Source organism: Stylophora pistillata, chromosome 6 (genome assembly GCF_964205215.1).
Source record: "Stylophora pistillata chromosome 6, jaStyPist1.2, whole genome shotgun sequence".
Taxonomy (NCBI): Eukaryota; Metazoa; Cnidaria; class Anthozoa; order Scleractinia; family Pocilloporidae; genus Stylophora; species Stylophora pistillata.
The window spans coordinates 9,369,217-9,390,724 of NC_142524.1; the positions used below are offsets into that span (position 1 = coordinate 9,369,217).

Consider the following 21,508-nt stretch of genomic DNA (forward strand, 5'->3'; position numbering starts at 1 on the left):
GTTTGAACTCGGCTTTTGCCCGTAAAATATTCAACTATTTATCCGACTACAACAATAAAACCATGATAGTGGAAGAAGTAAACCGTTCACTAGGTGCGACCTGTTTCATTTGTAATTTTTCAGGTTCTCGATGAAAGGATCAAACATGCTGGCAAGTATAAACAAACCAAGAATCGCCAGAACCTGACAAGTAAGACACAATGAAGTGAATGATATTCTAGAAGACACTCTCATCCTCACTTGATTGATTTTGTAATATTCTGTTACGTCACACAGAAGGTTGCAGCCTTGCACAATAAAATTAAAAATGGTGGCCGTTACTTACGCTACGCGGAGAACACAGCAATCCATGAAAAATGGCTTCCCAAAGGGATCCAACGGTTTTGCAAGCCACGGGAAAGAGTACAGCGGTGAGCTGCAAGAAGAACTTGAAGAGACACCTTTGTCTATTGCTGTGATGACCTACTTGTCCTATTTCTTCTTGATAATCTTTGGCTACATGCGTGACTTTATGCGTAAGTACCGGTTAGAGAAGTCCAACTCTGTTCAGGAAACAGGAAATGAGGTAAGTAAATGAGGTAATAATCCTGTTTGTGCACAGATGAAATTGAAGAGAGAGTAGTTTCGCTGTAGGATGTGCAATCTCCGAAACTTGAGTTATAAATTAGACAATTTAAGTGTGCCAGCGCATAGACCTTACGTATAAACAAACATTTACGATTCGCTACGGCAAGCATGACATTGAAAACTGTTTTTGCCGCCAAGGGAAAATTAAGGGTAACATAAGAAATTAGTTACTAGTTACCGATGAAATATGACTCCGGAAAAAACGATAGAACGCGATGTTATTTAATTAGTCACGGCGAGGTACACTGTTGTGGGCAACGTGTGGTAAGGAAAAGCCTGAGTTATTTTTCTAAGTGCATTGAAATGAATGCTATGAACAAAATTTATTTGTACTGCAGAAGAAAATGCTGACGAAAAATTTTGACGTGGCGCGCTTTCCATTCAACAAAAATCACGGGTTCAAAATGTCGGTATTTTCGCTGGCCGAATGGAACGCGTCCGATCGTATCCAAGAGGGCACACTCAAAACGTATTCCTAAATTTTCGAAAACTTATTCCTGAACTTTTCCCGTTCCGTTCGATTTCAGATCGGAAATCTCGAAACTTTTGGTCAAATGGAAAGCGCTAGTAGTGTAGAAAGGCGGGTCCTGGGACAAAATCGTTAAATTATCACGCATCTACGTTAATTTAACGATAAATCAGTTTAGTACTTACGCTCACATTTTCTCCTCTACTTAACGCCCACGTTCGATAATTTAACGACAATCGTCAAATTATCGAGCGTGGGCGTTAAGTTTAACATCTTTAAAGGTAAACTTAACGCTCATGTTCGATAATTTAACGACAATCGTCAAATTGTCGAACGTGGGCGTTAAGTTTAACATCTTTAAAGGTAAACCCCACCTTATCGACCATTTCACGTTAACATCTTTAAAGTTTAACATCTTTAAAGGTAAACTTAACGCCCACGTTTGATAATTTAACGACAATCGTCAAGTTATCGAACGTGGTTAAAGTTAAACTTTAAAGTTTAACATCTTTAAAGTTTAACATCTTTAAAGGTAAACTTAACGCCCACGTTTGATAATTTAACGACAATCGTCAAGTTATCGAACGTGGGCGTCAAGTTTAACATCTTTAAAGGCAAACTTAACGTCCACGTTCGATAATTTAACGACAATCGTCAAATTATCGAACGTGGGCGTTAAGTTTAACATCTTTAAAGGCAAACCCCACCTTATCGACCATTTCACGTTAATTTAACACTTTTTTCCTTCACATCAAAAGTTTTTTCAACTCACGACTCATGAGTTGAAAGTGTCAAGAGTGTCTACTTTTCTTTACTCAAAGAGTAATTCCCATAAGCCAATGTGTGTATCCCATCATCCATTATAACACGTTTATCATCATTCGCCGACAAAGCAACTGTATTTATCTCTTGTGTAAAAATTTCATGCTTATGACTTCGAATGACATGCATCTTTCGAAGCTGTTCTTTCTTTGAAAACAAACATTTCTTGTAATCATCATGAGTAATCTTCTCTTTTTTTTGACACCTTTGCATTTTTTCTTTCATCGCCTTCAAACAATTTATAACTATACAACTTTGCTCTTAACCCCACAAACTCTATGATTATTGATTCACCAGTCTAAATTTTAAACATCCCGATGACTTTCTTATTTTGTCCAGTTTTTATTCCAGAAGGATGATTCAAATCAAAGTTACTCGTATCAAACATTGTCTTTACATCAGAAGCAATGTCTTTGAAGAAATCATCAGTCTCAATCTCATAACAGAGACTGTCAGTATCAGTAAAAAGAAGTTTGGATCTTTCACCGTATTTTGGTTTGATGTAATTATTATGAAAATCATACATCAATGTCTTGCTCAAATCCAGAATGCTCATCCCAAGATAAACAGGTTTGTTAAATATGATCTCAGTCTTTTTCATGTTCATCGCCACCAAATTCTCAGAAAAGATGGTACAATTCTTGAAATTTGGTTTTGCTGCCAACTTCTTTGCACTCTTCTCATTATTCACCAATCGCGAGTCAATCCGATTTCCCGGATTCTCCATGGTCTTTCCAAAGACTGAGTTATTTATCAACTTGAAAAAATCTTTTTCAAATTCATTCTTGGCTTTTGAGCGCAATCTAGTATTGAAGTCGATATATCTTTCATCCAATCACTCTCTTGAAATTTTATCCCTCTATGAATCTTTGTGAGTTTCATCCCCAACTGAAGATACAACTTGAGATAATTACAATGAAGAATATATTTTTCTTTGTCGTTCAAGTTGGGAATCAACTTCTCCACATTGATAATCTTTTTTCTCTCAGGAGCCAATGGATAATCATTGTTCAAGTCATGCCATTCTTCTGGATATAACAAATCAACCTCTAGAAAACACGAATAATTTTGCCAATATTTCAATTTAAATTCATCCATCCACACAAAGCCATGTGTTGGAAGGTTCTTTGCCATTGCCCAACCATAAAGATTATTTGCGTCAAGATATGATATGAATTTGGATGGTTCATTCTTGTCAAATTTTTCACCCATATATTTATTATCCGCTCGACCACTCGATTGGAAATCATTGAAATCCCACCACGAGTTCCCTTTTCAATCGTCAACAACATGTCAGACAGAGTTAGACAGGAGTTCGAGTCTCACTCCTGTCTTTTTCAAACATGCATCCCAAGCCAACCCAGGCGCAGTATAATACCAAGCTGGGTCGAGACCGTAGTTTTTTCTACAAACATCACGAAAATTTTCAAAGACATCACACCAAAGCAACACATCTGCTTCGTTGTAGAGATTGTGATAATCTGTCAAGGTTTTGCAATCAAAAACTCACCACACCTTTTTTGCATGTACATAATCTTCTTCAGAAATACATTCTCCATTGATTGAAGAGAAAAAAGCGCTTCCCAGTGGTAATTCAGTTTCATCTAGCTTATCAAGTTTATCCATATATTCATAAGGATAAACTCCTTTCCCCAGCAAAAGATCAAGTTTTTTGCCTTTGTAATACTTTTGCATCGTTTTGAATCTATTCTTTGAATCTGATGCCAGATTGGAAACCAGTTCTTCAAGACTTGAAGTCATAAACTTCAAGCTGTCAACAAAGCGCAATGTAAATGTCACATGTTTTTCTTTACCTTTTTCATCAACTCTTGTATCGACCTTTACTTGCTTTGAGAAACTGATGTATTTTTCTTCATTGCTGGCAATACAATCAATCTTTCCCCATGTCTCAGCAAGAGATTTGATGAAGAGATGGACTTGGTGGTAAATCTGGTGGTGGAAGTGCAGATGTTGTCGGCTGCACCAGAAGAGCTTGGATTCCTGTGGTTAATGCGTTTTAATTTTCTGTTAATTTCGCAATGACTTTATCCTGTCTATCGTCGATTGTTTCTTTCACCTCCTTTACCTTGCTAACAATAGGTTGAAATATTTCCTCTCATTCGAACCGCATATCTTGTCGTTTATCACTTATGTCTTGTAATGTGTTCTTAACATTTTGTCCTAAACGTTCAGCACTTAGTTCTCTTTCAAGATTTTTACTAAATTTTTCAACATCCATATTTTTATTATAAACAACAAAAATAATCAGTAATCAGCATTTTTTGTCAATGAAATTTTCAACTCATGAGTCGTGAGTTGAAAAAACTTTTGATGTGAAGGACAAAAGTGTTAAATTAACGTGAAATGGTCGATAAGGTGGGGTTTACCTTTAAAGATGTTAAACTTAACGCCCACGTTCGATAACTTGACGATTGTCGTTAAATTATCGAACGTGGGCGTTAAGTAGATGAGAAAATGTGAGCGTGAGTAAACTGATTTATCGTTAAATTAACGTAGATGCGTGATAATTTAACGATTTTGTCCCAGGACCCGCCTTTCTACACAACTAGCGCTTCATTGGTTATGCAAGAATAAGAGAGGCTCTTCGTTTATGACCTCTGGACTTTCAACCGTAACGCATGCTCAGTAGGTTTAATTTTGGTGGGGTAACCAGGCGTGATCTTGGGCACGTGCTTGTGCAAAACGGCTGCACGGCGGATGAAGACAATGGGGTTACGACCCTCTATCAAACAAATTGGATAAGCTTTGGTCGTTGTTATTTAGTGAAAAACGATATATTCTTTTGTAACTTTCATGTTTTGATGTGTGTCACAAACATATTTGTGAGCGTTTAAGCGCTAAGAGTATCTATATTTTTTTAATTTAGTTTTTGATGAAAAGTCCGAAAGAACAATAGCATTCGTAAACAACGCCGACAAGCATTTGAAAATTTCACTTTTGATTACGTTCAGTTACGATCCTAACACGTGCACTGCGTAGAAAAAAAAATGAGGGCAGGCGTTCATATCAGTAATATTTTTTTCTGTCTAGACGAATACAACAATGGTCGATAATGGTTTACCTTGTATAGGTAACTTTATGGGGCTGAGTAAAAGCTACGTATTAATTAATATCACGCATGTTTTCAGAAATTCCGGAAGTTGTTGCAACTTCTGAAACACAAGTGATATTAATCCATAGTTTTAAGAGGAAAGGTGGGATTATTTCTTATGATGCAAAGGGCAAAACTCCTGCGCGTTGTTACGCAATTTTATGGGAAGCCATCATAGAATTCATTTCTCAGGTACTGTCAGTGAACTGTAAAACGTATCAATTAACAGAATGAAATTTTATTTTTTGAAGAACCACCTCAAAGTAATGAAACCAGCCCTTCTGTTTGCTATCAATGAAATTATAATACTTCTATCACATGACCGCTGCAAGCAAATTGGCAAATATAAGAGCAAAAAGTTTTTTTCTACCCGCTATGGTCACCAAAACGATTACAGCTTGGGACGCATTCAAAAGGGAAACTTCTTTGTTTATCTTGAGTTGATTAACCTGTTATAGTTTTCACTGATTTCAGGGTTTTGTGCCGCTTTATTCCGATTTTGAGAGTTTCTACACACGGAATCTTTACACTCGGGTGAGGGACTGTTTTAACAGACCCATTTGTAGTGTTCCTGGCGGAGAGGTTACACTCGTAGATAGAGAGTCCGATGACTGGAACCAGACTTTCAGGTAGCCTTAAAGTAGTTTCCTCAGAAGGTTACTTCGGAGTCGCGTCAAAGTTTGCCCCTCTTTGTAGCGTTAAGTTATCAAGTTGATCATTTACATCAGGGGCATAGCTAGGGAGGAGGTCCCGGGGGCCAGAAGATCACGCTCCTTCGTGGTATTTTTGGTGGTGGTTAAACAAATTACAAACCAACCTCGTTCCCAGGGCCTTTTCCCTTAGTTGGGGGTGGAGTTGATACTAAAGCAAGAAAGCGCAAACCTGAAGAATCAACAGCGTGGATATCGACATCACTTTAGGGTAGTCTGACGCCTTCATAATTTGAAAAAATAAGTGGCATCATTTGAAAAAACGAGCATAAGCGTAATTTGGCCAAAAAAGAGCAGTGCTACTAGCATAATATGCAACTTTTACCAGTACAATCTATAAAAGCCTACCTGAAGGTCTTGGTGTGACTTCATTAGACCCTCCCCTCCCCCCTCTTTTAGAAAATCTTAATAAGGCTCCTGTGTAATCCGTGTCAATCTCCGTGTCTTACCTCCATGATGTTTTTCCACCTTAACCAAGACAAAAAGGTGCAGTCAGCGGCTTTTTGAGCAATGTCCATTTGTGATATCGCTCAAAATGTTTATCTCGTGACTTTTATTCCACCCTGACAAACTACCATCTCATGATCTACTTTTAACAATAATATGAATAAAACTTAAAAAGTCCAGAAATGAGTGAATAAAACTATTATAATGTAGCTCTTTTCAGCCGCAACTATAACACCTACCAAGTCACTCAGTCTATGTAGTTTTTGCCAGTTTTCACGACATTGCGGCGAAGATTTGGAATACCACTGTCATTAAAAAAAAATCACAAAAAACACTTGCAGACTTTGGTTTTTTACCCAAAAGATCAACATTGTAATCGCTGTTTACGTGCACTTATTAATACAACGAGACACTAACATTATTGACTAGTTTAAAATGAATTGTTCTGCCTAGATACACAGGAACGACAACAAATTCTGTCAATCTTGGCTCTTACAATTATCTTGGGTTCGCGGAGAATTCTGGGCCTTGCGCAGAGGCCGCTGAACAGGCTGTTCGTGAATATGGCATTGCAGGCTGCAGCTCAAGACATGAATACGGTGAGTCAAAGTCCGGGAGATACTCGTTCGTGCGCTGACGTTTGACCTCTGTGTTACTCCCCAAGATGTTAATGAGGCTGTGCGGCGTGATTCATGGAGCCCTTTCACTATAACAGATTTGAAAGTAAGAGTTAATTGCTCTATCAATCTGGGGGATATTTTGGGCAGCCATGCACTTTATTTCATTTGTGTTATTACTTTATTGTAATTTAAATTTAATTTAATTCAGGGTGCAAATAAAGTTGTTGTTGTTCTATTTCAAGGGAAAGGTACTCACGGTGAGCAAATTAACACCTCATGTTGACGTAACTTACTGCGTGTGTTCGTTTTCTATGTTGAAATTCAACCAACACGCGAATTTTATCCAACGTTCCTCACTTCACAAGTATATCAAATTTGGAATAAATTCGATATCAGGGGCGCATTCACTCTCTGCATTTCAATTAAATTGATCTTTCAACCTCCAATTCCTCACAGCATTTCTCCATTTTCCAGGGACACTGGATATTCATAACGAGTTGGAAGCTCTTGTCGCCAGGTTTGTCGGTAAGCCTGCTGCTATGGTGTTTGGTATGGGATTCGCCACCAACTCTGCTAACATCCCCACCCTGGTGGGCAAGGGAGATCTGATTATCAGCGATACGTTGAACCACACATCGCTAGTCTTAGGAGCAAGACTGTCAGGAGCGAAGATTAAGGTCTTCAAACATAATGGTAAGGTCAAGTCACCTTACGTAAATAGGAGCACCACTACAGGTTACTAGCCCCCCCCCCGCCCCCCGCCTCTACACAACACATTCTCAGATCTCTGTTTTTATTGCAGACATGTCAAGTTTGGAGAAAATCTTGCACGAATCGGTTGCTCAGGGGCAGCCAATAACTCACCGAGCGTGGAAAAAGATTCTAATCATCGTTGAAGGGGTCTATAGGTAAGTCATATCATCCGTGGAAGAGACCTTCAGCATGAAAGAGATTGTCCGCAAATAATCAATCGGAACCTTTTTTACGATAATCAAGAAGTTCTTCTTATACAATAGAGTAAGTCAAAGTGTTTTTTTTAGTATGGAGGGCTCTCTCGCAGATCTCCCAGGGATCGTAGCCCTTAAGAGGAAGTACAAAGCATACTTGTACCTAGACGAAGCCCACAGCATTGGAGCCATGGGCCCAAACGGAAGGGGTGTAACAGAGTACTTTGGCGTGGACCCTGCAGATGTCGATATCATGATGGGGACATTTACAAAGAGTTTTGGTGCTGCGGGCGGTTACATTGCTGCCTCACAGGTGAGAACCACTCGTTTGGTTTTGAGGTGTTGGAGAGATTTAGCACCGCGTTTACGCGAAACGCGGTGAACGGCAAGAGTGACCACGTGACCTCGCTTTTTTCCCGCCATTTTCTCACGTTTGCCGGTTGCGCTTTGCCATTTCTACGTTACGTGTTTCGTGTTTGCCGTGTACAGTGTAAGTAAGATTTTCTTCGCTTTTTCTCTCAGAGTAAAAGTTAGTTGCCGAAAAGGGCATCAAAACTATTTCTTTGAATTCATACAAGGCGCCCTCAAATCCACCATGACGTCAGCTTACGCGAAACTAGAGCATTAAGGTTCACGCTATTTTACGTGAAACGTGAAAGGGCAAGCTGACGTTTGCCGTTTCACGTAAACGCGGTGCTCAATCTCTCTAATGACACTCCTAAGTACTACAGTTTATTAATTAATGGCAATATTGAGCATTGATCTACAACCACCTGTACAATTAAGTTTGTTAATTCTCATGAAGTTACAGCTAGGTGTATTTCATTTTAATGATCTCAAATTAAGCTAAGGTAGCAATTTGACAGCTACAACTTACAACGAAATGTCATTTTATTATTTCTTCTAGGAAATAATAGACCATATAAAAGGAAGTTCCCATAGTGCAGCGTACGCCTCTTTCATGTCGCCTCCAGTGGTCATGCAAATAATATCTTCGATGAAAATAATTATGGGCGAGGACGGTACAAGTAAAGGTTGGTAATAAAATGTGAAAAGTTCTGGTACATCCCTTCAATAGAGCGGTCAAACGTCTGCGCATGTGAGAACGTTGTAATGACTAGGTGGCGTGTTTTTCAGGCTGTCGGAACCAAGTTGTTTCACACGAGTTATGAACAACCACACGGTTGTTTCTTATGTTTGGCGTACGGCCGGTCAGAATGGATTTCCTTGCGCATGCCCTTTTTTCTTTCTCCACCAAGCCTTCAATTCCACTAGTCGGTGGTCAAGTGTTAAAAGCTAATACACCTAGTTTTAAGAATGATTCTCCTTTAGCGGGAGAAGAGCGCATAGTGCGTATATGTATGCTGATTGTTTTAAGTTCAAGTTTTTCAGTTACTTGTGGGAAAAAATCAGTCTCCTAGGAGAGACCTGTATCTTTTGGCGAATGCCAAGAATTTAGCGCGAGAGCTTTAGCTAACTAACATCGATTTTACAGCTTGCGTAGAGCGTTTTTTTCTTTCGTTTGCTCTAGATTATTTGTCCAAGGAGCCAATCTGTTTCTTCATTTGTCTCAGTGCCAAACTCGAAAAGAGTGAAGGCTACTTTCTTTTCTTTTCTCACAAATCCACAATTTCCTCATTTTGTTGGTCAGTGCTTGAGCTTTCTCGACTAAAAACTTCTGTGAGATCGTATCTGTATATTAAAGTGTAGGGAGGGTTACTTCTCGTCTCAACTAGAATTTCTGTTATGTTCTCAGGAAAACAGAGGCTTACCAGATTGGCACAGAATTGCAAGTATGTAGACTTATATGAATACTTAGGCCAATTTTTTCCTTGCGAAGCCTCGAGCCCAGTTATGGGGTTGAACGACAACCAGTTGGTGAGGCAGTTGATATTTCCTTAGCATCTCAGTTGGCGCTTACGAAAGATCTTGAGGATCTCTAGCGTCTGATTTAAAATGCTAAAACAGTGGTTCTCATTATTGGCGCTGCGCTGCGGCACCAGCGTTTCGTAGGCCCCGAGCAAAGCAAGCGGCGAGAGGTCAAGGAGGGGGGTCTGGTACTAATTGATTCCCCGCATCTCCAAAACGTCTTTGCTTAAATCCCCAAATAGTGATTAAGAAACCATCGCGCGGCGAGAGAAGTCGCCTATTAAGTTATTTCATTACTTTACTTAATCTTTGCGCTGTTTACATGACAGGTACTTCCGACAAAAGCTGAAAAAGATGGGCTTTATAGTTTACGGCCATGATGCCTCAGCAGTGGTACCGATTCTTCTTTACATGCCGGCAAAAACTGTGTAAGTTTTCTTTATCCTTTGATAAAGTGGATAGTTTACTGTCAAATTCCGTTTATTTACCACTCTGATTTTACTAATTTTCCTTCTAAAGTGCTTGTTTTACGTTGCCCATAAAAGAAAACAAAAACATTAAAATCGATGGAAGAATGCGGTACAAAGTTTGTATCACCTCAGTTACCGACTCGAGGATGGCGTTTTGTTAAGATTTCTTATGACGATTCACATTTTTAAATGACACATTGTTTCAGTGCCTTTTCACGTGAAATGCTCAAAAGAGGCGTGGCTGTGGTCATTGCAGGGTTTCCTGCCACTTCACTGATTGAAGCGAGAGCGAGGATTTGTCTGTCTGCGTCACACACCTGGGAAATGCTCGATAAGGTAACGTGGATTAATTTTTCCCTTAATAACCTCTTATCTTGTTCTTCAGGAGACGAAATATCTGTCAGAATATCGTAACCTTTTCTCTTTTAGATCATATATTTTTATAACCAACCGGTATAATGGGAATTGTTTTTGCGCTAATTTTTTTTTTCTTCGTTGTTGTTGTTGTTGTTTTCGTTTTTCTTCTAATTTCAAAAATGGCTGCAGGAGCTTACTGTCTCATAAGGCGCCACACTGAGCTCAACTTCAGCATGACGTATAGAAGTAGCGTTGAGTTCCAAATGGAAATTGAATTATTTTGCCGTCGCGGTTTCGATTCGCAGACGACGCAAATTTTGGCGATTTCACGTTGTTGTTTTGCATAGGACGGCTAAGAAATGTACAAAGTTTCAAAACGCACGTGCTGAGCTATTGTTCTGCCAATTAGATCTCTTGTTTTTCCACGTCCTCGTTGCCGTCGCCGTCGTGGTTGCTTAAGGTCCCTAATATTCTCTTTTGTGATGCGATCCGCACCAAAAGTGACTACGTATATCGTGAGACAAATGATAATTCTTCATCATTATTGTACTTGACCACGACGATTAAGCACAACCTTTTTTACGAAATTCTCTTTTACTAACTCTTGCTCGTCTGGTATCTCGTGTGTGTTTTCATTCGCGTTTCTAACCCAGGGTAATTATATTTTACTCTTTAGGCTTTGAACGCAATCGACGAGGTTGGGGATATCCTCAGGGTCAAGTATTCAAGGCGAAAGAAAAACTGCCAAATCGTGAAAACAGAAGGACTCAGCTCTTCAGCTTAATTATAAAGATTTTCATTTTTCGCCATAGAACTGGGAAAAAATCTCGGCATTGTAGGTCGAACATGTTCCTGAAATAGTTGTGGATGAACTGGATCACAGACGACTTTGAATAAATATCAGGAGGAGAATAAACCAACTAATTTTCATGCAGTGTTTTTTTTTGTCAAAAAATTCGCGTCGATTAAAATCTGTGTATAGTTTGAAAAGAGAAGACGTCACGGTTCACATTAGGACCCAGGACTTGTTAATTGGCTGGGACCACTTCACCCAGCCTTGATAAACCGTTTTTTTTTTTAACTCTTGGAAGTTGAAATCTCACCCCGTAAATTTGATACAATAAGCTGCAGAGGAACGAACGAGAAAGAGTTACAACTTCAATCGAGGTCAAACTGGCTCCTCCCCTAACCCCCTTCCCCTCCCCTAGCCCCCTCCTCTAGCTCCCGCCCCCTCCCCCTCCTCCTCCTCCTCCCCCCTCATTCTATAAGTGAAAGCTTTTATGTCTTTTTCTTTTAATTGGATATCTGGATATCCAGGCAGAAGAGATGACAACAGAGATTTTTTATAAAATACTGATACGAAGAATTCATTAATTAAGATTCAAGTACTCGAAGTTGTCAAAACGTCTGGTAGCCCTCTATTCTATCCCTTACCAGTTTGACTTAAGGATTTAAAATTTATTTTAAAAAAACACTAAAGCCGTTTAAAGTAGGCTAACTAAAGGTCGATTTGCAAAATAGCAGAGCGCCCCAGATTTTTTACATCATAGCCTTCACTTGGTGAATTTTCCAAAACTACAGCTTAGGTAATGCTAATCTCTCCTCTCCAGGCACTCTTCACATTCACAATGAACTGGAAGCTCTTGTGGCTCGGTTTCTTGGCAAGCCTGCCGCAATAGCATTTGGAATGGGTTTTGCTACAAACTCCACCAACATACCTGTTTCCTTACTCGGAACTGGTCAGTTCAGACGACCACCACAAACCGTATAATATTATCCAAACTTTAATGATTATTCGATCTAAGAAAAATACGTTTGTAATTCGAATACAGAAAACGCAAATTTAGTCTTAATCTCATCGCAAAAATTCAAGAAAACATGACTGGAAACTTACTTCTGTGGCGGATCGTAAAAACAGGTTTCTCACTTCAGGTTAGCAGATTCGGGTAAGCGAACAGATACAAAAATCGACTTCTCTCTCTTACTGATTCTTCTGAAAAACTGGTTTAAATCACGACAAGCTAACACTTTGAATCATTGTGAGGAATTAATGTCAATCACGAGCTGTGTTAATTAAATTATATCTGCCATCATGGGCAACGCCTATTTACTAAACGAAACAATACCCACACTAGTGGGGAAAGGAGATTTGATTGTCAGTGATGAATTGAATCACTCATCTCTTGTTCTGGGAGCCAGATCTTCTGGAGCTAAAATTAAAGTCTTCAAACTCAATGGTAAGACCACTGTATTTGTACTTATAATGTATATGCTCTAAAAAACTCTTTCTCATTACAACTTTGTGTTGATTTTTTTATTCATCTCTGTGGATGCAGAGGTAAGTGCTGATAAAGATGAAGATTTTAGAAACCAAAGAAGCTCCATAAGAGATCTGGGAAGTATTTGAAAGTTACCTTAAGTATGCAGTTACATGCATATGATAATAATCTTTCAGAACAATACCTCGCTAAGCCTTAGGCGAGAAGTAAATAACTATGTTAAATACTGCAGACCATTTTACAAGAAACTAATCATAATTATAATCCAGTGATTAGGTACTGTATTGAGAAATTTTATTTGAATTTTAGACATGAAAAGCCTGGAGGATATTCTTCGTGAATCTGTTGTTCAGGGACAGCCACGCACTCACAAACCTTAGGGAAAAATTCTCATAATTGTTGAAGGAATTTACAGGAAAGTGTTAAGTGAGGTAAAATGTAAGGTGGACCAATGAAGACCCAAGGCAATGCCAGCTAATGGTGTCATGGTAAAATGTAACATCAGGATTGGTTGAATGAACTAGCTGGGTCTGATAGGGTTTTGTAGCTCCATTGTGATGGTGTAACGCTTTTAACTAGAAGAGTGATTAACATCCAATCTTTCCTTACAATATCACTCCAGAATCAAACAATAAGGTCACGAGAATAAAGGATATTATCATCAATTATAGAAGCTCCTGATTGTTAAATAAACTCTCCTTGTCAGCACCCCAGCAGATGTATAGAGAACCAAAGTATGTATCAATGGGTGAGAACCAAAATATGTATCAATGAATAGCTGTTAGTACGTCTGAGCCAGCGATTCAGCGGTCGTTACACGGGAACGAGGCTATTGTGTCAAGACCTTAGATTTTCTAGAGTTTCTTTGTGTCATCATTTATATTTCACAAAAACAGTGCTGAGTTCTCCGAATCTTTTGAAGAAAGGAGATGGTAAGGCATTGTATAGCAGTTGGCTGTGTGAACAGGAGTAACAAGGTTGAATGTAAAGGCCTTTCTTGGCATTCGCTGCCCCTAAATGACTCGAAAAGACTAAAAAAATGGCTGATCAACATACGAAGAACCAACACTCCAAAAACGAAAAGTTCATTTTTGTGTAGCGATCATTTTGCCCCAGAATGTTTTCAAAAGTCTCCTGGAGGCGTAAGGGGAAGGCTGAAGGTAGATGCTGTGCCTACTCTTTTCAGCTTTACAAAAGTTCAGACACAAAGAAAAGCCCCACAACACCGTTCGAATATGGCCACTCAACGTCAAGAAACTGCAGGCTTAAATAGTGACGAAAGTATTGCTAACGCCGTTCCATTAACAGAATCAAATGAAGTGGGACAGTCCATAAAAGAAGCAGACAATAGTCAGGATCAGTCTCTACAATTAATTATCAACGAATTGGAAGGGAAAGTAAAACAATTGGAACACGAACTTAAACAGGAGAGAGAGACAAGAAAGACACTAGAAGAGAAGCTTAATCGAAGTTTGTTTAATATCGACAACATCAAAGAAAACGATAATTTAATGAGATTCTACACTGGCTTCAACAGTTATGCTGTTTTTACTACAGTTCTTAATTTCCTTGGAAGAGAAGCAGCAGAACAGTTAAATTACACTAACACTGAACTAGTGCAGAATCCACCCAAGAGAGAGAAGCAAGGTCCAAGAAGAGCTCTCTCTGTGGAAAATGAATTATTTCTCTTGCTGTGTCGTTACAAAGTTGGTCTTTTAGAGGAGGATGTAGCAGTCAGATTTGGTATTTGCCAAAGTCTTGTGAGCCGAATCATCATTACATGGACAAAGTTCATATATTTTAGATTCTCAGAGCTAGACATTTTCCCAACAAGGGAGGTAATTGAAGCACATAAACCTGAATGCTTCAGGAATAAATACAATGGTACAACAGTGATAATTGATGCAACTGAATTGTACATTGAAACACCAACTAATCCTGAAGCACAGCAGCTCACTTTCTCTACCTATAAAAACGGCAATACTCTGAAGGCCCTAGTTGGAATTACACCAAGTGGTAGTGTTTGTTTTGTGTCTAATCTTTATGGTGGGTCTATCTCTGACAAAGAGATAACTGTGAAATCTAAACTCATGGATAAACTTCAATATGGAGATGAAGTGATGGCTGACAGAGGATTCAATATCCAAGAATTACTAGCAAGTAAAGGGGTTAAAGTAAATGTTCCACCTTATATGAATGAGGCAGGACAATTTACTGAACAAGAAATGCTCAACACAAGAAGAATTGCATCATTGCGAATCCATGTAGAGAGAGCTATCGAGCGCATCAAAAACTATCACATTTTAGATTTTATTCCCATTACTGTCTGCAAGAATGGGCTGGTTGACATGATTTTCTTTAATTGTGCTATGTTCACAAACTTTTTGCCACCTCTGGTGAAATGAATTTTTTTCAGAATCTTTCTTGAGCCATTCATTTGTTTGCTTGTAATTGTCTGGTGTTATAGACAGAATCAATATTTTTTAGGTGGGTGTTTCAATAAGGACAGCACACAATTTATTTACAACTGACAGAGTAATGAGTAAAATATTCATATCACTAGTTGATCTGAAATAATCTATTACTGTTAACAATCAAGATAGATTTAATCTTCTGCAGATGTCATATTTATCTGGCTAATAGAAAAAATGCTCATTGTATCTAAATTTATTCAAATGTTCTACATGTTAGTATTGAAAATCAGTTAATGTCATGCAAAATTAAAGTTGCAAGTGTTGCTGGTTCAAAGAGTATAGTGGAGTCAGTTTCCAACCAGTAAAAGTAATTATTACAATAGAAATTCACTTTTCTGTCAATCAGACAATAATATCCATATTTAAAACGATATATTTCAAAAAACACAACATCAGTAATCATAATTTTGAGATCATGCAAAAGTTAAATAATTTATAGATAGTGATTCCACTGTCATGTCGAGTTCTAACAAAGACTGAAGTACACTGTTACATTAATCTTGATACTTTAAAAAGATTTGACTTAATTCTTTTAGCTTTTGCATGTATTTCTTCCAATGACATTGGTTGTTCCTTTATGGGTGAGACAATTAAACTACTTGGACATAGTGGCTCTTTTGATAAAATAGAGTAAAATCCACAATTTAGACTTTCTCTCGAGATTTCTTGAAGCAAGGTCTGATTTGCCTTCTCTGTACTTGGTTCTCTATAGATGCAAAGTCTTGGATCGTGCAGTGCTTTATTGTGTTTTAAATTCTCTGTGCCAAAAACTTTTCTACTGAAATCAATGTCGTATACTGAGAGTGCCTCCAGCTTTCGCTTTCGTGGTTGATTCCAAGTCTGCAATCTTTCTGTACAGGTAAGAAATTCTTGACTACGACCAAGTCTAATGTACTCTTCAAGAGCAAAGCATAGAGCTGCCAAATGTTTACATGATGCAAGTGGTGGCTTACCAGCTGGACAAGGATTACAGTTTCCATATATTATATCACCAGAACTGTCTACTGTCATTTGGATCTTATATTTTAGAGTTTTTTTCATCTCAGGTAAGCATTCGCATTGGATAAAATACTTGCCATCCTCATTCGCAACCTTAATATTCTGGACGTGACCATGTCTGAAAAGACCAAAAGCTTTGCAGTTTAAGCTTTTATAGTCTTTATTACTTTCATCGTCTCTTGCACGCCTAGTAATAAAGTAGCTCATCATATTTGCAATAGAAAACTCTGGCAGTTTGTTGCATTTTTTCAATTCGGTCCACGTTGTTGAAGGCAGGAAATTTTGTATATCTTTCCCTGTTGGCTCCTCGTTAGCATTTGCCGAATTTTCCTTTAAGTTCTCGTTCGATTCTCCTGACAGATGCATCCATTTTTCAGTAAAATTCGCGTCCCAGCCATTCTTAATATAGCTTACGACCCTGAAAAACAAAGATGGTTTTAATTACCGTCTAAAACTATCCTCAAAATATCAATGATATTTTAATTATTTTTACGTACCTTTGAACCAGTTCTCGTTTGTTTCCATCCGCAGAAGCACTCCCGTTTTTTGAGGTTCCTACTCGATAGGACAACCATGATCTTAAGACCTGTTTAGTAATGTTTCGGGGACAATTACCATTCAACAACTGTAGTTTCTCTTCAGCCGAAAAAAAGCATATTTCGGCTGTGATTCCTCGTGGGTTTCCATATCTTTCCTATGATTTAGTTCTTGAAACATTTCTTGACCCAATAGCCTCGTTCCCGTGTGATGACTGCTGAATCGCTGGCTCAGACGTAATAACAGCTATTGATACATATCAGTTTCTGTCATCAGTTCGAGTTTAATATTTGTCATTTTTAACATTGCGTCCCAAGATAAGCCAGGACTTGTAAAATAATGGCATGGATCTAATTTATAATATTGAAGACAAGTTTTTCGGAAATTTTCAAAAACATCAGCCAACAACAATATATCAGACTTAAATTACAAATCAGGATAGTCTCCTATTGTTTTTAAATCGAACTTTCTCCTTACTTTTTTTGCGTGATTATTTTCTTCATCTGAAATATGCTCATTATTCAGTATGCTGTAAAATTCATCTTTAGTGGGTAATTTTGTGATATTGAATTTTTCAAAACTATCCATAAAATCATATGGATGAATTCCTTTTTTTGTCATAAGATTGAAGTTCTTATCTTAAAACTGCTCAGAAGTGTATTTAAATGCATCTTTTGGAAGGTTATTCACTAACTTATCAAGACTTGAGCTCATGAATTGAAAACTATCAATGAATGTGAGATGATTTCGAAGCATGAAAGCCATATATTTTTCGAAGTTATTTGGAATAGCATTTATATTCATTTGACACTCTTCTCCTTTTTTATTTGTGTATTTATTGTTCTTAACAATTTCACCAATCTCTTGCATTATAAAATGAGAATCATATCCTCTCAAATTATGAAAGATTACAGGTATTTTATCAGTTATTTGAAAATTAAGATTACAATCTTGGTGTGCAGAACCTCTGTAACGAACCAGTCATGTGACAAGAACCTCTAACACGAGTATCTTTTTCAGTATATTCTTTTTCACAGATATGACATTTATCAGCATTTTTAAATTGTTCTTCATCTTCTTTCGTCATTTCTAATGGTTTGTTGAATTTTGATTTGATGACACCCTTACAATATTTTACTTCTTCAAGCATTTTTTCCATGAATTTATAAACGGCTTTTTCACCACGATAAATTTGAATTGGTTTTGTGTATTTATCATCATAACAACAAACAACTTTATAACCATATCCACAATCAGTGTGTTTTTTATAAGCTCGAGTAAAAGACTTTTTATCAGAAGGCTGACATCCAGGAATTTCTCTGTGATAGCTTCGAAGTCAGCATAAATAACAAATGGAACTGGTAGTTGTTTATGATAATTATTAAATTTCAATATGTTGTTTCTCTAGTTGATATTTTAACAGCTTGAGCGCCATTTATAGTCAAACAATTTTCTTTATGATTATTCAAAACTCTTTCAGAATTAAGATATTGAAAACAATAATAACAAAAATGCTTTCTACCTCTATTTTTTTGTCATATCATGCATGAATCTGTTAAAATCTTTTATTAAAACATAATGTGAATCGTATTCATTTGTTATCAATAAAAGATTCAAATGATAATCATTTTTTTCTTTGCTAACATAAATTGGATATTTTAGTTTATTTCAATATCCAAACACATTCACATTTATGTTGTTTTGCTTTTCTATTTTATTTATTTGACTAATTTTAACTGGGAACTCAATTCCTGAATAATCTAATTTATCTACAAATTTCTTATCAACTTTTTTTAATCCTCTGAGGATACCTATCTTGTGGATTTAAATATCTAATATGACACCAACGAAAGCATTCATTATCCTTATTTTGTAAATTAATCAAACCTTTTTTAGGATTCTTTAATTCTGGTGGTAGTTCAATATAAGATGAACCTTTTGTTGGATTATAATAATTAAAATTCAAATAATGCTTATGAACTGAGTCGATAATCCAACCAGATCCTTCTGAAATCCATTGTGCTATTTTATTTAATAATTCTTGCTCTGTTAATTGTAAAGATTCTTCTATGTTTATTTCATTTATTATTGTTTGAGGTTTGCTGTTGAAATATACTTCTTTAATTTTAAATTTACCATCAGGATTGACTTTTTTTAAAGTTATATTTAATGATTCAACTAATTTCATTCCTTTCATTTCTTTTAATACTTTTTCAATAAATTTTCTTGTAACCACTCTTGTGCTCTTCATTTGAATTAATGGATCTTTTTCATCTTTAATATTTGTTTCATACGATCTTGTATATCCCTTTAAAGCTCTGTTTGTTTCAATTACTTTGGTAAGCTTTTTTGTTCTTGGTGGTGGAACAGGTTTTTTAGTCCTTGGTGTAGGCACTAGAGGTTTAATAGTGATTTTGTCATATTTTTTTATTATCTCTGACAATCCCCACACGCTTGTTTTTATTTTTGGTTTGTTAATTGGAATGATAGTAGGTTCTGTAATAATTTCATCTTCATATTCTTTAACCATCTGTTTTACACTTTTTGGTCTTTGTTCTTGAATTAGTGATTGATGTTCATTAAATGAATCATAACATCTTTTGGAATTAATTTGCTTAGTTGCTCTCTCGATAAATTTTCCAAATTTTGTCTATTCATATTTATACTATATGTAAATATTCTTTTTGATCTGGAATTCCTCTTCACAATATCATTACGTGTTTTTTCTTTAAGTACTTTATCAAATTTTTTGTAACTTTCTTTATTCATACTTATTTAATTATTTTTTTTGATTCAGAAATACGCATTCTTAGTTTTTGTACTTAATTTTTCTTTAAGCACTTTTGAAAAATTTAAGCGTTTTAATTTGAAAACAAGATTAAGAAGAAGCCATTTTGAGTCTGTTTTATGATTTTAATTTTTCCAAATAGTTTAAAAATTTCTGGATTGTTGGATTTTGTCATATCAGTTTACAGATTTATTCCAGATCATTTTTTACAGATCAGTTTTACAGATTAGAGTTATATATTTTTCACGGATTATTTAAGATTTTAAGGCCCCAGGGTTGATGGCTCAGACACCATAATTACTATACTACTGAGATGGGGTCGGGAGAATCACCTGTTCCTGTGCAATGTAACCCTAAATCAAACATGGCCGTCTGGATAAACGATCTCGAGCTTGTAGCGCTGACTCATCCCAATAAGACGCTTGCACTGCGGGCCACTTGTACCTGAAACTTTGTGTACGAGGTATGGTGTTGGTTTTACCTTTCTGTGTGCTTCACCGCGCCTTGTTGATTGTGGCTGTGGGTGAGAGTTACAGTTTTCTTTGCACAGCTATGTTGAATCAGCCCGTGTACACAAGCACCCTACCCTCCAAAAGGAAATAAAATTTTAAAAAATTAAGATTAATTTCTCCGGAACACGATTGTTAACGGCAAATCGCAGAAGTCCCTTCCTGATTTTCTTTTAGAGGGTATGTTTAAAAAAATATATATGTGTTTTAAAGTCGTTGCTTTTCTTTCTCTCTCTTTTTTTTGTTAAGAGCATTTGCCCGTAAAATGCTAAAAAGGAACGTAGCTGTGGTTGTGGTTGGTTTTCCTGCTACCCCACTGATTGAGTCTCGCACCAGATTCTGTCTGTCGGCCGCGCACACCCGGGAACCGCTGGATAAGGTGGGTGAAAGATGCTGTCACTGCGGCACCGAATTTTTACAGGGGTACCCTGCTACTTGGGAATGCTATAGACCACTTTCATAAATGGCTGCCGGATTAATATTCTTTTGTTTAAATTTAAATTAGCCCTTCTGGATAATGTATTCTTTTGAATTTTCTACTGGAGAACGAGGCCAGAAGGGCTAATTTAAATTTAAACAAAAAAATATTAACCCGGCAGCCATTTATAAAAGTGGTCTATGTATTTAGAAACACCGCAGTAGAATTCAAACAGTCCTCACCTACCCTCAAAAATCAAGAACTAAGCAATTTAGTCTGTCAGGGAAAAAAAAGGATTAGGAAGTCGACGCCTCCCAGGGAGGACACCCTCCCAGGGAGAGAAAGAAAACTCAACAACCCCCCCCCCTTAAAAAAAAATTAGAATAAATCTTCCAGGGCAGACGCTCTCGTTATTATTATTAGGGACCCTAAGAAAACCACAACGGTGACGGCATCGGGGACGTGCAAAACAAAAGACCTAATAGGTAGAACAATAGCCTGGACGTGCGTACTTGGTTACATTTCTCAGCCGTCCTCTGCAAGACCACAACGCAAAATCACCAAAATTTGCGTCGTCTACGAACTAAAACTGCGACGGCAAATTTTCTAAAATTTCATTTGGAACTCATCGCTGCCTTTATACGTTATGTTAAAGTTTCCGTTGAGAAATTCTAACTAAGAATAGTCTAATTATTCCTCAATTCAAAAAATGGATTTTTTAGTTGTTTTACTTAACATGGATAAAACAAATTCCCACACAGTCAAGTTTAGTCCTTTCTGTATTTTTTTTTATCAGGCTCTGGAAGCTATCGATGAAGTAGGCGACATTCTTCAGCTCAAATACTCGAAGCAGACACAGAAGAAATAGCTGGAGTTTCATATGTTGGGTGAACGGAAGTCACATAGAAACAAAACACTGTATTATGGAAATGAAGTCACTGATATAATGATAATTTGAATATTACTCACCATTATGGCCACAAAAGGGTATGCTCATTTTGGTACTTTTGAGGTAAAGGTTTAGTTGCTGTGGTCGACCCTCTCTAGGAATTTT

At 37.2% G+C, this 21,508-nt stretch overlaps 3 protein-coding genes across 3 annotated transcripts; 2 read left to right on the forward strand and 1 right to left on the reverse strand.

Annotated features, from left to right (window-relative positions):
• Window positions 1–271: 271 nt before the first annotated feature.
• LOC148728128 (serine palmitoyltransferase 2-like) lies at window positions 272–21,485 on the forward strand. The gene is made up of 11 exons (XM_088762743.1): window positions 272–565; window positions 5,505–5,659; window positions 6,641–6,786; window positions 7,282–7,500; window positions 7,610–7,715; window positions 7,848–8,067; window positions 8,662–8,788; window positions 9,511–9,547; window positions 9,953–10,051; window positions 20,286–20,415; window positions 21,251–21,485. Exons 1-11 carry the CDS (start codon window positions 308–310, stop codon window positions 21,320–21,322), a joined length of 1,569 nt encoding a protein of 522 aa, XP_088618869.1. The 5' UTR covers window positions 272–307; the 3' UTR covers window positions 21,323–21,485.
• LOC148728129 (uncharacterized) lies at window positions 13,556–15,134 on the forward strand. Its single transcript, XM_088725627.1, has one exon. It carries the CDS (start codon window positions 13,659–13,661, stop codon window positions 15,132–15,134), a length of 1,476 nt encoding a protein of 491 aa, XP_088581753.1. The 5' UTR covers window positions 13,556–13,658.
• On the reverse strand, window positions 15,224–16,888 carry LOC148728130 (uncharacterized). Its single transcript, XM_088725628.1, has 2 exons — window positions 16,700–16,888; window positions 15,224–16,620 (listed from the first exon to the last, which is right to left on the reverse strand). The coding sequence occupies exon 2, from the start codon at window positions 16,566–16,568 to the stop codon at window positions 15,693–15,695; it is 876 nt and encodes a 291-aa protein (XP_088581754.1). The 5' UTR covers window positions 16,569–16,620; window positions 16,700–16,888; the 3' UTR covers window positions 15,224–15,692.
• Window positions 21,486–21,508: the final 23 nt, after the last annotated feature.